The 15,928-nt window shown below is 46.8% G+C and overlaps 2 protein-coding genes across 5 annotated transcripts in view; both read right to left on the bottom strand.

The window, feature by feature from the left end:
- The window catches only part of CMTM7 (CKLF like MARVEL transmembrane domain containing 7), a 44,502-nt gene extending 43,425 nt beyond the window's left edge, over positions 1-1,077 (bottom strand). For 2 of the 4 annotated variants that reach the window (XM_079932872.1, XM_079932873.1), the window contains exon 1: positions 641-1,076. In XM_079932872.1, coding sequence (XP_079788998.1) covers positions 641-799 — 159 coding nt within the window. In that variant the 5' untranslated portion in view covers positions 800-1,076. Of the gene's footprint in view, positions 1-640 lie in introns of all 4 variants that reach the window. The other 2 variants (XM_079932874.1, XM_079932875.1) reach the window with 2 other exon arrangements.
- A 10,314-nt stretch (positions 1,078-11,391) lies between these two features.
- The window catches only part of CMTM8 (CKLF like MARVEL transmembrane domain containing 8), a 91,698-nt gene continuing 87,161 nt past the window's right edge, over positions 11,392-15,928 (bottom strand). The window contains exons 3-4 of the mRNA XM_079935438.1: positions 13,267-13,383; positions 11,392-11,820 (exon numbers count right to left, since the gene is read on the bottom strand). Coding sequence (XP_079791564.1) covers positions 11,737-11,820; positions 13,267-13,383 — 201 coding nt within the window. The 3' untranslated portion in view covers positions 11,392-11,736. The remainder of the gene's footprint in view (positions 11,821-13,266; positions 13,384-15,928) is intronic.

Raw genomic sequence — 15,928 nt, 5'->3', positions numbered from 1 at the left:
CCTGCCCGCTCCACAGTGACCCCATTCCGGCGACTCCCGCTCTCCCCAGATAAGTACCGGCTCCCCAAAAGGCCTTCCCCATTGACCGCTGCCGTCCAACGGCCCCGAGAACTGGCCCGCCCTAACTTGAGGGGCAGGGCCGGGGACGGCTGCCCCAAGGGTCCCAGGGCTTTCTACCCCCGTGAACGCCTGGCCTTCGGACCCCGCGCTCGGGCGAGGGTGAGCCCCGAGCAGGAAGCCCTGCGGCGCGGGGTCCGGGGAAAGAGGCGGCGGGAGAAGGTCGGCTTCCGCGGCCTGAGCGCCGCCGCCCGGCCGCTCTCCACCCCCGGCCCGGGTCCGAAGCGGCGCTGCCCGAGAAGAGGAAGGAAGACACACAGGAACTTTGGCCGTGGTTTCGGTCACCAGCTCGCAGGCTCCGCAGAGTGGCTGGAAAAACTTGGGACCTCCGAGCGGGGGCGGCGCGAACAGGCCTGCCGGGTGCGCCGAGTTCCAGCGCGGCGGCTGCACGCGCAACTCGCCCGAGGAAGCCCCCTCCAACTTGACTTGGGCGGCGAGACCCCCGCCCGGGGCGCGATGCTCCCGCCGCGGGAGCGGCCCCTCCGCGGCCACCCCGTGTGGCTCGCGCCCGGGCCTCTCTTACCATCTGCGCCACTTTCAGCAGCGCTGCGTGGGTGCGGGGGTAGACGGGGTCCAGCAGCCCCTCCGAAGAGCTCGCGCCCAGCGGCCCCGCGCCGGCCCCGGCTCCCGGGGCGCTGCCGCTGCTGCACGTGGTGCGGACGAGCCCGGGCCCGTGCGACATCGCGCGGCCCTCGCCGGCCGGCAGCCTGCAGCTGCCGAGGCCGAAGGCCAGAAGCGGAGAGGCTGGGTGGGGCCTCGGGGGCGTGGCGCAGGGGCGGGGTCCTGGGGTGGGGCGGGGCCCGCGCCCCCGGCCCGCGCTGAGGACGCCCACCCAGCCTCCGCCGGACGCGCGGAGGAGGGCCTGGCCCGCGTTCTCCGGAAAGGTGGCGGCAGCCCCCGCCCTCTGGGAGGCGCGAAAGTTGGGCTGGAGGGAGGAGGGAAACGGACGCCCTGGGCCGTGGCCTTTCCGAGATGGGCGAGGCCAGGGCACAGCTGGGTCTCAGCCTCCTGGGATCTGGTTTGGGTGCGGCTGCGGGTATGTGCTAAGGGTACTTGATTGAAGTATAACTCACATACACTGAAATGCCCAAACCTTCCGTGTTCAGCTCCGTTAATTGTTCTGTATGTGTATGTACACCTGTGTAACCACCGCCCACAGCAACAAATACCGGCCGATACCCCCAAAAAAGTTCCCTCGTGCTCCTTCCCTCTTTCTGTCACTATAGATTCGTTCTGCCTCTTCTCAGACTTGATGTACTTGAAATAATACAGAATATTCTCTTTTGTGTCTGGCTTCTTTCACTCAACAAGATGCATCGAGATTAATCCCAATAAAGCTGTGGTGAACATTCTGGTGAGATTTTTTGGTGGACAGCAGCTCTCATTTCTCCCGGGAAAATACTTAATGAGTGGGTTTGCTGGGTCACAAGGTGAACACAGGTTTACTTCTAGTAGAAGCTGTCAAACAGTCAGAGATGCTACATTGCACTCCTTCCGGGTTACTTTTAAAATGAGCAAGCAGGACTACAGAAATGAAATGTTATCAGTGTTCTCTCTGAGCAGAGTGTCCCTGTGGCCAAACTTGACATATCTCCAAATGTTTCGAAATAACACAAAAAATCTACCTCATGACATCATTGGATGCCACTGCTGTCCTGTCATCAGAAGACTGTCAATGTGGCAAAGTCTTGATAATTCAGAATGTGGAGATAATCATGCAATCTCTGTTTTGACAAGTCTCCCAGGTGATTCTGATGACCACTCAAGTTGAGCACCATCATTGCCAAAGTTGAGGCATTTCAGGAATCGTAATGCCATGTTCTCTACTTGTGTGTACATTTGAAAGTTTTCATGACCAAAAAAAATTGCCTCTAATATCTGTTTTCTGTTTAGATAATAGTCACGGTGCCTTCCATTTCGTTCTCTATAAAACAAAGATAATTGCATCTCGGGGCTCCTGTGACAATGTGATAGCCGTGCAGGCGCTCTGTGACAGCTCCTGATGCATGTCGTTTTCCATACAGATTTACATCTTCACTTTTGTACTTTTCCAAGGCTTCGGAACCCATCATGGAGATGACAGGGGGTCTTTGTTGAAGTGAAGGCTTCAGGAAAGCAGAAAAACCCAGCAGTGGATAATTTCCCCTCCTTCCAGGGGCCTTCATCCAATTCTCCAGCAATCTTCTAAATCAGTGATTTTCAATGTATGGTCCCCAGCCCAGCAGCACCAGCATCACCCCGGAACTAGTGAGAAATGCAAATTCTTAGCCTCACCCCCCCCATCCGCCCCAGACCTGCTGAATCAGAACCTCTGGGGGTGAGGCTCAGCAATCTGTGTTTTGGCAAGGTCGGCCCTCCACCTCCCACGTGATGCAGATGCATGACGGAGTTTGAGAACCACTGGCATGTCCGGAGTCCACTGGAGCTGAGACTTGGCTGGGTTTCTCGGACTGCCGTTGGCCCACGTGCCACCCAGCTTAGATCGGAAATAATCACTGCTGGTGGCCACTCTGTGTTAATCATTTTATCATGATCACTTAAAAGCCCGAGCGAGAGGCTTGGCAGCACAAGAGCTGTGTGCTGGCCCGGAGTGCAAGAAGAGGTTCCACAGACCAGACCTGCGGCCAAGTACACGGAGGTGTCTACACGGGGTGATGACTTCTTGGCGGGAAGGGCTGCCCCCTGGGGAGGAAGGGCTTTGGTGGGTGCAGGGCTGGGTGCACTCAAAAGAGTGAGGGGGCCCACCCACCTTTGCCATCTTGTCTTGCCACCTCTCCAGCCACATCTAGCAGCTTCCACTCCTTTGGACCCCATGCTCAAGCCTGAATGAACGTCACGCCCTCTGCTATATCACGCTTCTGAGCGTTTGTCTGAACTCCCTTCTCCACTCACTGACGGCTGGTTAACAGCTCTTTATCCTTCAGTGTGTGTGGTTGAGGTGGCCCCTCCTCCTCCAGGAAGCCTTCCCTGACTTCCCACCACTTCCCAGTAAGGGTAAGGTGACCCTGGTGGGCTCCCATCATTTGATTAGGAAGTTGCATGGTGATACTGTCAAGTCATCTTTGGAAAATACCACCTGCCATGACTCCTATGAGGATTAGATAAATTAAGGCCTGGAAAGTCCTCAGCACAGTGCCTGGCATATAGCAAGTCCTCAACAGTGTGCAGGCTCTTCTGGGCCTTTATCCTGACATCCATGGCACCAATCACAATGCCTGGAACACAACGGTGCATCTTTATTACTTTTCAATTTGATAGTGGAAGAACCATTTATTTATGCTTAATTGCCATGAAGCCCAAGAATAATCGTGACTATCAGGTGTGACTAACAGGTCACATCAATTTCACTGGTCTATTAAATTAAAACTAAGTCTGAACATGAATGCTCACTTTGCATTATTTGTTGTGCATAAGGAATAATCTTCTACTTGAAAATGGGGGGGAAACCTATCTGGAGATTCAAGAAAAGAGTAGCGTGGAAAGAGCACTGGATTCAGAGTTAGAAGACCTGGCTGGGAATCCAGGTGCCTCGGAGCAGGAATCTCCAGATCTGCAAAGCAGGGGGCGGCGCTGCTTACTCACAGGGCTGCTGTGAGGAGTGAATGAGATTACACGTGTTCAGGCATTTGGTACACGTTAGTGGACCCTGAAATAGGCTGGGATGGAGGACGGCTGTGTCTGGCAGGTTGGGGCACTGGCAGACGGGCAAACAGCATTCTGAGCCACGACCTAGCAAAAACCAAGCAAGCAAAGCAAAAACCTCTGGGCTGCCCTTGGTTCAGACCTGCCCTTTTTGTTCATAAACCTTGACCAGCTTACACACCTTGTACCATGTCCCTCCGATACCCCCAAGAAACGTCTGTAAACAACTGAGGGACACGAAACATTGCTAACGCTTGCTGCCCCGCTCAGGATGTTTGTACTTGGTTCCTGCCTACACTTGAGAATTTGGCGCTGACTCACACAGGTGGTCCCCGAATTACCACCCCGCCCCCCGCCCAATGTGTCTCTGGAAAGCCCACCCTATATGGTGGATGTCACGTTGCAGACTGATGTCTGGCAGTGGTTGATGAGAGCATGGTGACACTGGATGGATCAGCAGCGGGGCTGACCTTGGACAATTTTCTCTCATTTTCTGATAATTTCCTGTGTGTTGCCGTGACTCCCCAAGTAGACTGTAGGCTCCCTGTAGACCATCTGCTTTGTGAATGCTCTCCACTGGCTGCGACTTGCTATGCTTTGGGGCTGTACATTTGCAAGAGTGGGGCAATGGAGGACCCCTAACTCCTTTAGCAGTGGGGCAATCTGCATAAAGGTCCTGGTTTTATCTGCTTGACCTTTGGAATGAGGAGATGGGACTTTGGTTGCTGGTCTGCCCACAAGTGAAGTTATCTGGACCTCAATGTTCTTATTTGTGAAATGGGCTGATAGCGCTCATTTTTGAGGTTCAAACAAATGAATCTGAAAATGTTAACAAAGGTAGCAAAGCAACATACAAATGTAAGGAATAATTAGCTTTTTGTGCTAACGTTTTCTATCAGCATCAGTATTCCTATGAAGTTATCAGGACAGGGGAGGGAAGGAAGGGGAGAGGGAGAAGAGGAGAGGAGGCTCTTTTTCCTTCTTTATCCATGAAATCTTTCATAAATGATGACCAAAGATGACTACACTTCCCTTCAAAAGGAGACCAAGGAATGGGCATAGTCCTCTGAATGGTTTTTATGCAATGGCTCTGGTCACCTGCCCACCTTTATAAGAGAACTTGAAGATGTTATTTTTTCCACAAATAGTAAGGATCCTTTTTCTGTTTTTGACCTGCTGAAACCACTGCCTTCTCTTGTCTTTTAAAAATATTTATTTCCTGATGATGAAGGTATTTCCTGCTCATTGTAGAAAATTGGGGGAAATTCAGAAAAAACAAAGAAAACTGAAATCACCCCATGATCCCACCACCTTTTACAGTTTGGTTTGTTCTGCCTTTTGTAAACTGCAAGTTATACCACAAACATTTCCTGTTAAAAATTACTCACAAAGGGTTTTTAGTGGCAGCATTGATTTTTTGTGTGTGTACAACTTATTTTTCTCCATTATATATTTTTAGGAAGACAGCACTTTAACAACTGCTCTTCGTTTTAATAACCAATCTAGCAACCACAGTTCAAGCACAGCTTGAAAAATGTGTTAAAAATACAAAGTTAAACCATTAATGATGGTGACTCTGAATAAACTTGGGTTGTAGTGCATTCATTTCTGAAGTCTCATTCAATGGATTTAATTAATTATTGAATCATTCTCCTACTGTTAGGGTTTTAGGCTAATTTAGTTCTTTTTCCCCCGTATTATACATAAGACCAGGATTAGCATCTTTGTGCATGAATCAGGAGTAAGGAGCTTCTCTTACTCCTAAGAGAAACATCCCCAAGTTCAAGGGAATGGATCATTTTTAAGGCTCTTCATATGTATAGTGAAATAGATTTCTGGAAATGTACCACTTCATCCCTACAGCCTATGTAGTTTTCACCTGGTTCCTTTCCTCACAGTACAGATGTTCTCTATCCACTACGCTGGAGGAGCTGGAAGCTCAATGATGTCATCATTAAGAAGTTTCTTTCCCCCTCCATCTCTCTTCCAGTCACCTTCATCCCGCGACTGGCTTCTCCTCGTGGTCGCAAGATATTTGCCAACAACTTCCTGCCTACGCATTTCCTCAGAACTCCTTTCCCAGAACTCCCCAGCAAGCCTGGTCACGTGCCCCTGCCTGAACCAGTCGCTGTGGCTGAGGTGGGACTGGCTTAGGCCATCCCTAGAGCACAGTGGAGCTGGCTTTCCCCGAAGTTGCTGGGGTGTAAGTGGGTGGTATGGATGTGCAATAAAAACTAGGGTAGTCGGATAACAAGAGGCGGGGAGAAGGGATGCTGAGGCAGCAACAAGGTCGGCTACATCCTGGATGAGGTATTCCGAATATTCTAGAAAAAAGTTTGCCATTGACACAAGTTTTCTCAAAACACACCTTCCAAATGGAATGTCTCTTCAACTTTCTTGCCACTCACCTTCCTAAGTTTCTGAAAAATTATCACCTCTAGATTGCCAAGCACTTTCCCCCTAACCTGATCCTCTTTTATATACACCGAACACCTAAGTTTACTTATAACAACACATATTCTAATCTTCCCCATTATCCTAGGTCATCAGCACTGGAACAGTTACCTCACCTTCCTTTACAGCTGTCTGCTTACAACTGGCAGCAAGAACATAGCCAGAACATTTATGTAAGGCCAAGTTAGGAAATACTTCTCAGGTTGCCCTTTTTCAGCGTAAGTGTGCACACGTCTGCCCCAGGCTTATATGGGCTTTCCTCGGAAATACGGCAGGTCTGGTCCCAGACCACCACGATAAGGCGAGTCACAAAAATCTTTTGGTTTCCCGGTGCATATAAAAGTTCTGTTTAGGGCTTCCCTGGTGGCGCAGTGGTTGAGAGTCCGCCTGCCGATGCAGGGGACACGGGTTCGTACCCCGGTCCGGGAAGATCCCACATGCCGCGGAGCGGCTGGGCCCGTGAGCCATGGCCGCTGAGCCTGTGCGTCCGGAGCCTGTGCTCCGCAACGGGAGAGGCCACAACAGTGAGAGGCCCGCGTACCGCAAAAAATAAAAATCCTACCCATCACCTGAGCCTTCAGTGAGTCCTAATCTTTTTGCTGGTGGAGGGTCTTGCCTGGATGTTGATGCTGCTGATCAGGCGGTTGCTGAAGGCCAGGGCGTCTGTGGCAGTTTCTTAAAATAGGACAACAGTGAAGTCTGCTTCATCAATTGACTCTGCCTTTCACAAATGACTTCTCTGCAGCCTGCAGTGCTGTTTGATAGCATCTGACCCATAGACCTTCTTTCCAAACTGGAGTCAATCCTCTCAAACCCCGCCACTGTTTTATCAACTAACAGTCTGAACCCTCGGTTGTCATTTCAACAAGCTTCACAGCATCTTCACCAGGAGCAGACTCCATCTCAAGAAACCACTGTCTTTGCTCATCTATAAGAAGCAAACTCTCTTCCGTTCAAGTTTTACCAGGAGATGCAGCAATTCACTCCCATCTTCAGGCTCCATATTTAATTCTAGTTCTCTTGCTGTTTCCACCACATCTGCAGTGACTTCCTCCGCTAAAGTCTGAGGGCTGGAATCAACTTCTTGCAAACTCCTGTCAATGCTGATATTTTTTACCTCTTCTCATAAATCAAGAATGTACTTAATGGTATCTACAACAGTCAATCCTTCCAGAAGATTTTCAATTGACTTTGCCCAGATCCGTCAGAGTAGTCACTATCTATGGCAGTCAAAGTCTTATGAAAAACGTTATTTCTTAAATAATAAGCTGAAATGACTCCTTTATCCATGGGCTGCAGAATGGATGTCGTGTTAGCAGGCATGACAACAACATTATCTTATTGTACATCTCCATCAGCGCTCTTGGGTGATCTGGTGCCTTGTCAATGAGCAGTAATATTTGGAAAGGAATCTTATTCTGGGCAGTAGGTCTCAACAGTGGGCTTAAAATAGTCAGTAAACCATGTTGTCAACAGATGTGCTGCCATCCAGGCTTCGTTGTTCGACTTACAGAGCACAGGCAGGGTGGACTTAGCCTAACCCTTAAGGTCCCTAGGATTTTCAGAATGGTAAATGAGCACTAGATTCAACTTAAAATCACCAGCTGCATTAGCCCCTAACAACAGAGTCAGCCTGTCCCTTGAAGCTTTGAAGCCAGGCACTGACTTCTCCTCTCTAGCTATGAAAGTCCTAGATGGCATCTTCTTCCAGAAGCCTGTTTTGTCTACACTGAAAATCTATTGTTTAGTGTAGCCACCTTCATGAATTATCTGATCTTCTGCACGACTTGCTGAAGCTTCTACATCAGCACTTGCTGCTTCACCTTGCACTTTTATGTTGAGACGGCTTTTTTCTTTAAACCTCATGAACCAACCTCTGCTAGCTTTAAACTTCTCTTCTGCACCTTCCTCATCTCCCTTAGCCATCACAGAATTGAGATTTAGGACCTGGCTCTAGGTTAGGCTTTTTTTTTTTTTTTGGCTTAAGGAAATGTTGAAGCTGGTTTGATCTTCTTTTCATCCAGACCCCTAAAACTTTCTAACATATCAGCAGTGAGTCTGTTTTGCTTTCTTATCATTCGTGTATTCACTGGAGGAGCACTTTTAATTTCCTCCAAGAACTTTTCCTTTGCATTCACAGCTTGGCTGCTTGGCACAAGAGGCTGAGCTTTGAGCCTGTCTGGGCTTTTGACATGCCTTCTTCACTAAGTTTAATCATTCCTAGCTTTTGATTTAAACTGAGAGACATGTGAGTCTTCCTTTCACTTGAACACTTCGAGGTCATTGTTGGGTTATTAATTGGCCTAATTTCAACATTGTTATGTCTCAGGGAATAGGGAGGCCTGAGGAGAGGGAGAGAGACGGAGAATGGCTGGTTGGTGGAGCAGTCAGAGCACACACATTTACTGATTAAGTCTGTCATCTTGTATGGGCATGGCCTGTGATGCTCCCAAACAATGAACAATAGTAACATCAAAGATCACTGATCACAGATCACCATAAGAAACATGAGAAAGTTTGAAATATTGGGAGAATTACAAAAATGTGACACAGAGGCATGACATGAGAAAATGCTGCTGGAAAAATGGCACCTTGCTCCACATAGGGTTGCCACAAACCTTCAATTTGTATAAAACACAGTATCTGTGAAGTGCAGTAAGGTGAAGCGCAATGAAATGAGGTCTGCCTGTATGCCTGGATTGTTTTTTTCTGTGAAAATCTCTCTTTTCAATTTAATAATTGTCTAGGGAACAGAAATACAGACTTTTAAATTGATTTTCTACCCAGGGCTGCATCTTCAGTTAGTGGTTTTAAATGTCTGTCCTCTACGCAGAGATATTTTATGTATTTAAAATCTTTTGTGTGCTGATACCCTGAAGGGATTTTCCTATGAAGGGAGCAATTTAAAAATGTACAAAAGCAACTGACACTGAACATTCTTGTCTCTAGATTTTCTTATAGTTTTAAAATATTGGCTAAATATTTACCTTTGGGGGCTATGAGTTGGAAATAGCAATGGTGAGAGATTAAATGCCTAAAGCATTTCATTGATTTGCCATGAGTGTGGAAATACATCAAATTAAAACCCACCCGGCTCTATCAAAGAGAACGTGATGGTTCTGGAAGGGCTGAGAGGTGAATGCAGACAGCGAGCACAGACAGCAGAGCGTAAGCACACTCTATACTATCCCTGTAACAACATTTTTCAACCCCAGAAACCTATTCTTCTTGTTATGCTGGCTGTGTTGCATGTGGCTTTGCTTTTGTTTTTTTTCTTCTTTCTCGAGAGAAAAATTAAACCCAGTTCAAAACTTATAGCTTTAGCTGAATAACAGAGAATCATTTTGTTGTCTAAAAACACACACTTAAAAATTATTCATGAACAAAGTCTCTCAGCATTCAAAAGAAGAAATAATTTCCTTTCAGCCAAAAATAAATGTTTTTTGGTGGTTTTTTGGGGTGAACTTTTAAGGCAACACAAAGGGTCATGCTCTTGAAAAGCCACATATAAAAACACGACAGCAAGTCCCCTCCGCATGGATGCAAATGAACCACTGATCTCTTGAAATAGATCTCTTTGGCGCTACCGGTTCAGGAAAGGCCTATGGCTGGTTGTGGTCTATTTGGAAGACATTTCAAAGTGGCTTATGAAATCTTTTGCTCCGGAAGTTACTTGCTATATATGTGTCCATGATTATAGAAATCACACTCACACACACACACCCCCACACAATCATAAAAGCAGGCTTCTTTCTTTACGACTGTTTCCAGAAACAGACCTCTTAGGGTACAGTTTTTCTGCCTCTTATGGAGACTTGATTGCAATATAAAGTACTTTAAAAATCTACCAGGTAATGACAGAGAATGTAAAAAAGAATATATGTGTACCTACATATATATATAACTAAATCACTTTGCTGTACACCTGAAACTAACACAACATTGTAAATCAACTATATTTCAATTAAAAAAAAAATCCACCAGGTGCGTGCAAGGTGAACATGCTTCTGGGAGTGTGAAAGGGAGAGACAGACAGAGAGGCAGCACACACAAACCCTGACTAGTTATTTCAGCTCTTCTTGCAAAATCAGCGAGTCGGAGGCTGTCCGGGTGATGACTGGGAACACCGCTCCAGAAAGATCGCAGCCCCGGTCACCTGCAGGTCTGCGTCACTGAAGCTGAAGCTTCATGGCTACATGCGGGACCCAAAGAGGCCTCTCGTGTTCCCCACGCCCACCCACTCCCACCCTCCACCCCACCTCTCCCTCTTGGTGTCCCCTCCCCCCTACCTTTTTGGACACACAACCCAAGAACATTCTTCATTGTTCCTTTCAAAGGTCTGGGGTGGGTGTCATGAGACACTGAAGAAATCCCAACTCTCCTTTATAGGGGGAAACAGAGCTTGTTGGCTAAGGAATTAGCTGAACAGGAAAACCAACGCAAACAACACACAACAGAAAGAAAACAGCACTGCCACACGAGCAGAAAAGAGGAGGCCACGGGGCCACGTCCACAGAGTGCACGGCTGAACCCTCTCCCTATCATCAACTATACTAACGTTTCAGTGGTTTTTTGTTTTTCAGTTTGAAAAATCACCCAAGATACACTGCCATTCCAGCAAGAACCATCTTGCCTAAAAACACTTCCTCTAAGTGCACATCTGCCTTCGGAACACAGTTCTTCCCATGGTCTCATAATATCTAATAACAATGTTACAAAATATTAGGGCTTGGAGATTTGGAGCCTTTTGGTCCAATATGTTCCACCTAATATGGTACCTGTGTCTCTATGGTCAGCAAGATGGTTTTTAAGGTACATGCAAGTATTTATCCTTTTAATGGTTATGAGCTTATTTTAATCTGTATTAGAAAAAAATACCACCAGCACCTCAGCCACTGTGCTCAGAGCACCACTCAAGGCGAGCTCATTACTAAGTTCTAAGGCTAGTGTCTCATTAGATGCTTTCTGTGCCAACCCGTTGGCATGTGGGACTCACGCCGCCAGCGATCCCCAGACTTGGGGAGATGGGTCTCTCTGACCACGCTGGCCTGGGGGCTGTGGACAGTGTCTCCTGGCAATATCACCCCAGGCAACCCCATGAGGATGAAGAATTCCGCACAGCCCCCAGCTTCAGCCTTCAGCAATAAGTCTCCTTTCCTGAGTCAGACGCCACATTACCCTGGATTGCGAAACATTTAATGACAAAAGAATCTGGCATTTTTAAAAGTTAGGTTTACAAACTTGATGCGTTCTTAATATTAGCAATTTATCTATTTCTAATACATTGCCTAAGAAAATAAGGTCTATGAAGACATCAACAAGATATTTAAGATTCATTATAAGCTACAGCACTTTGCAAATAAGTATCCAGTTTAATCATAACAAACCACTGTGAGCAAATTTAACTAAGTATATAAAAACATTAGTTAAATACAATTCTCTGGAAATATACATTATACCTACAGCTGTTTTTACAGTGAGATTCTTCCTTTTTTTTTCCCTTTTAATTCTCAAAATGGCGAATCACTGTATGGTCCTGGATCTCCAAGCTATAAAACTGAAATATGTGTTTCCAGCATAGCAGATGGTGACCAGGAAGGCGAAGAACTGGAGAAAACAAAGCATGATAGAAAGGGGGTTTAGGGCACATCCTAATTAGCAAAAGTTGTCATTTCACCTTTACTGAATAATGCACTTATGGCATCCCCTGACTCCAAGCTTTCTCATCTAAACCTGCTTTATTGGTTCAATTTCCTTCCTTCTGAAACAATTTCAGGCTAGGCTGTTTTTCTTTTTCGGAACCTATCTGGAAAGCCTGTAGTCTTACTCCAATAAGCCCAGGGTGTTCACGTGGGGGTGAATATGGTGGTGTGCATCTGAGAAAAGCCCGTGTATTTCTAATTTAGTATCGGTGATTTTAGACCAAAGCTTAACCTCACACTGTCACAGGCTCAGTTTACACAAACAAGCTGAGTGGGCGGAAGGAAGCCAGGGGCCCACATGGGGTGTGAGTGCAGAGGCGGGAAAACGCCAGGCCCTCTCCTGGGGCAACCACAGCCCAGTTCCACCTGATTCTTCATTTTTAAAAAAATTTTATTGACGTCCAGTTGATTTACAGTGTTGTGCTAATTTCTGCTGTATAGCAAAGTGACTCAGTTATACATCTATGTACGTTCCTTTTCATATTCTTTTCCATGATGGTTTATCACAGGATATTGAATATAGTTCCCAGTGCTATACAGTAGGACCTTGTTGTTTATCCATCCTATATATACTAGTTTGCATCTGCCCAGCTGATCCTTGCTGTGTGCTAACTTGAGCCCTGTGACTTTTAATCTCACGTGGACCCACGCTCTTTACCCTTAAATAGAGATATTGAGATATAGGTCAAGAATATGATGAACACCCATGGATCACCCACCAGCTTTAACATCATACTGTTGGTCTTCCTGTCTAACTACCTGCCTCCCGCCCCCATCACTTCTACTGCGGATGGAATATTATAAGGCCCATCTCAGAGAAACTTTTAAAATTAGTTTTTTAAATTTGAAAAATACACACTTATGGTTTAAAAATGCAAACAGTACATAAACGCATAAATTAAAAAGTAGAAGCCCCTCATCCCACACTCCTCATGGTCCATCACAGTCCCTGGAAGGAGCCTCTGCTGGTGTCTATCTTCCTAGGCATCCTCAGAGCATGAATAAACATTTCTACTTCAACAAACAGAATCCTAGTGTGCTCATTTTCTGCCTCCTCTCCCACTGACACTGTAGGCAGCAGAATTATTCTTAGAATCCCTCAAATGTTTTTTCTCCCTCAAACACTTATTTTGTTCTAGCATTTGGCTTTCACTCGAGTGGACTCTTTCAGCCTCTTTGTGCTCCAGGCCATCGGGAGGCCCCATGATGCTCAAACCAGGAAGTTCACTGCCAAGGTGTCCCTCCCCACAGGTGATGCTTTGCCCTGCAGATAACTTTGTCCTCCTCGCCCAGATCCTCAGCCGGCCTTGGGGAGGGAGGAGGAGACCGTGGGGATGAAATGCTCACTCACCGACGAGGCTGCCCAGCTGTTGAAGTTGTGACTGTCCCTCTCCGGGGAGACAGAAGACGCATCCACAATAGCGGCTGAGAGGTATAAGACGAAGGCACTGCCATTAAAGCACAGACCCTGGGAGACAGAGGCGCAGAGTGTTTAGGGAGCCTGGGAAGGTCCGGGCATACCCGGACCTCAGAAGCGGCCAGAAGCGCACCCCGGCTGTGCCAAGAGGCCCACCTGGACTCGTGAGCGGGGCAGGGGACAAGGGCGATGAGAAGGCAGCTCCTCGGCGCCTTGGGGGTACTCAGTGCACGCTGCTTCCTCGCTTACCAACGCTTTGAGGGGTTGCAAAGGGGCTCCTCAGTTGGAGCAGCAAATAAAATATCCCAACCAGAAGGCAGACGCGTCTGACGTTTAGCATCTGCCAGCAGCAAGCAAAATTTTCAAAATTTGTCTGTAAACATCTTAAAACTGGGGGAGTTTACACAGAAACCCAGATTTCTGGATTCCCTTAGGAAGGGAAAAAAACAACAACAACAGAAGATCTAGCAATCCTGGGAGCACATTTCCAGCTTACTTCTCTGTGAAGAATATCCTGCTGTTGTTTAAGTCAGTGCATATGGGTGGCAAGGATTCAACAGTTTACGCTCACTTGCATGACTTTCTGGTCTCTTCACACGCGTGAGTGTGGAACCCCAACATGGAGGGGTCTCCTGACTGCTGGCCAGGGCTCTACTCACTACTCAGGCAGAGGAGCACCCAGAGCAGGATGACATCAGAAAAAACTGCTGGATGGAAGTCGAGAGACATGGGCCCAATTGTGCGTGAACCTGTGCAAAGTCAGGAGGCTCCAAACCTCAGTTTCCTTAGCTATAAAATGGGGACACAGCTCATGATGATAAATTCTGAAAATGCAAATCAGAGCATTTTAAAACCAGGGAGTTTCGGAAGGGAGCAGTGTGAAACAAGAAAAAAAAAAAGTAACATGAAAGGCAATATTTTAAGTTCTTAATGTAATAAATCAATGAAGGAGGCTTAGGTTTGGAGGAGAGACAGACTAATAGATGCTCTAGGCCAGAGGTCAGCAAAATAAGAACCCCGACCAGCAGTCAGGAGACCAAGACTTCGAGTCCCTTCAGAACTGTCACAAAATAGCTAAAAATATGGAAGTGGCTTTGGCACTGGCTAATGAAGAGCGGCTGCAGAGTTCTGAGGCACATGCTAGAAACATGGATGTTTAAGGAGATTCTGGTGAGGTCTCAGATGGAAATGAGGAATATACGTTATTGGAAACTGGACGAAAGGTGATCCTTGCTATAAAGTGGCAAAGAACTTGTCTGAAAGGTGTTCTAGTGTTTTTTTAGCAAAGTGCCAAAGGAGTGGCCTGGTTCCCCCGACAGCTTGGAGGAAAATGCAAAAGGAGAGAGATGAATTGAAGAAGGAATTGTTAAGCAAAAAAGAACCAGAAGTGGGACTTCCCTGGCAGTCCAGTGGTTAAGACTCTGCACTTCCAATGCAGGGGGTATGGGTTCGATCCCTGCTCAGGGAACTAAGATCCCACATGCCGCGCAGCGCAGCCAAAAAAATAAAAATAACAAAACCAAAAAGAACCAGAACTTGAAGATTTGAAAAATTCTCAGCTCAGCCATATTGCGAAAAATGAGAAAGCTCTTTCAGAAGAGAACGCTCAGGGTGTGGCCAAACAGCCTTTTGAAAAAGAGATTACAGGTACAAACCACAGATCTAATCGACAGTCTCAGCAGAAGCCAGGAATACGTAAGGGATTATACCAGTAGAAACTTTACAAGTTTGAACTGAAGGGGATGCAGACGGGCCAAAATGAAGGAGGGCTGTGGAACTTCTTGGATTCTATGGGACAGAATGAACCACAGAACTATTTGACTGCGAAATAGCTTTATCTTTCAGGAAAAGAATGAATCACCCGAAGGTGATTCCGAGATCATCAGGGCTGCCACCCAGTGGGCAGGCTGGTTCCTCCTCAGTTTCAAAGGGTGGGTTTTCTGAGTCAGGATGTCCCCACCCAGTGTCCCAGGGGCAGGGCCACCCTGCAGAGACACTAGGGTGACAACGCCGCCCCAATGCACCAGGAAGGCAGAGCACTGAACCAAAAAAAGGATTGTTCTGGAGCCTTAAGATCAGATGGAATTTGCCTCGTAACTTTTGGGCTTGCTGGGGACCTGTCACCCCTTCCTTCTTTCCTGTTTCTCCCTTTTGAAATGGGAGTGTCTATCTGTACCCGTCTCACCGCTGTATTTTGGAAGCACTCAACTTGTCTGGTTTCACAGGTTCATAGCTGGAGAGGAATTCTGCCTCGGGATGAACTGTACCTCAAGCCCCACCCATATCTGACATAGATGATACTTAAAGGAGACTTTGGATCAAGACTTTAGTTGATGCTGGAATGAGTTTGGGGGATGTTGAGATGGAACGAATGTATTTGCATGTGAGATGGTCAAGATTGGGGGGGGCCAGAATTTTTAAAAATATATTATTATTTTTATTGATATTAGTATAGTATTTTTTTATACATTTATTTATTTTTATTTACTTATTATTTTTGACTGTGTTGGGTCTTCGTTGCTGCACACAGGCTTTCTCTAGTTGAGTCAAGTGGGGGCTACTCTTCGTTGTGGTGTGCGGGCTTCTCATTGTGGTG

The sequence above is a fragment of the Stenella coeruleoalba genome, assembly GCF_951394435.1.
Source record: "Stenella coeruleoalba genome assembly, chromosome: 10".
NCBI classification, from domain to species: Eukaryota; Metazoa; Chordata; class Mammalia; order Artiodactyla; family Delphinidae; genus Stenella; species Stenella coeruleoalba.
The sequence above is the reverse complement of the archived record's forward strand: the minus strand, read 5'-3'. Positions and strand labels throughout refer to the sequence as shown.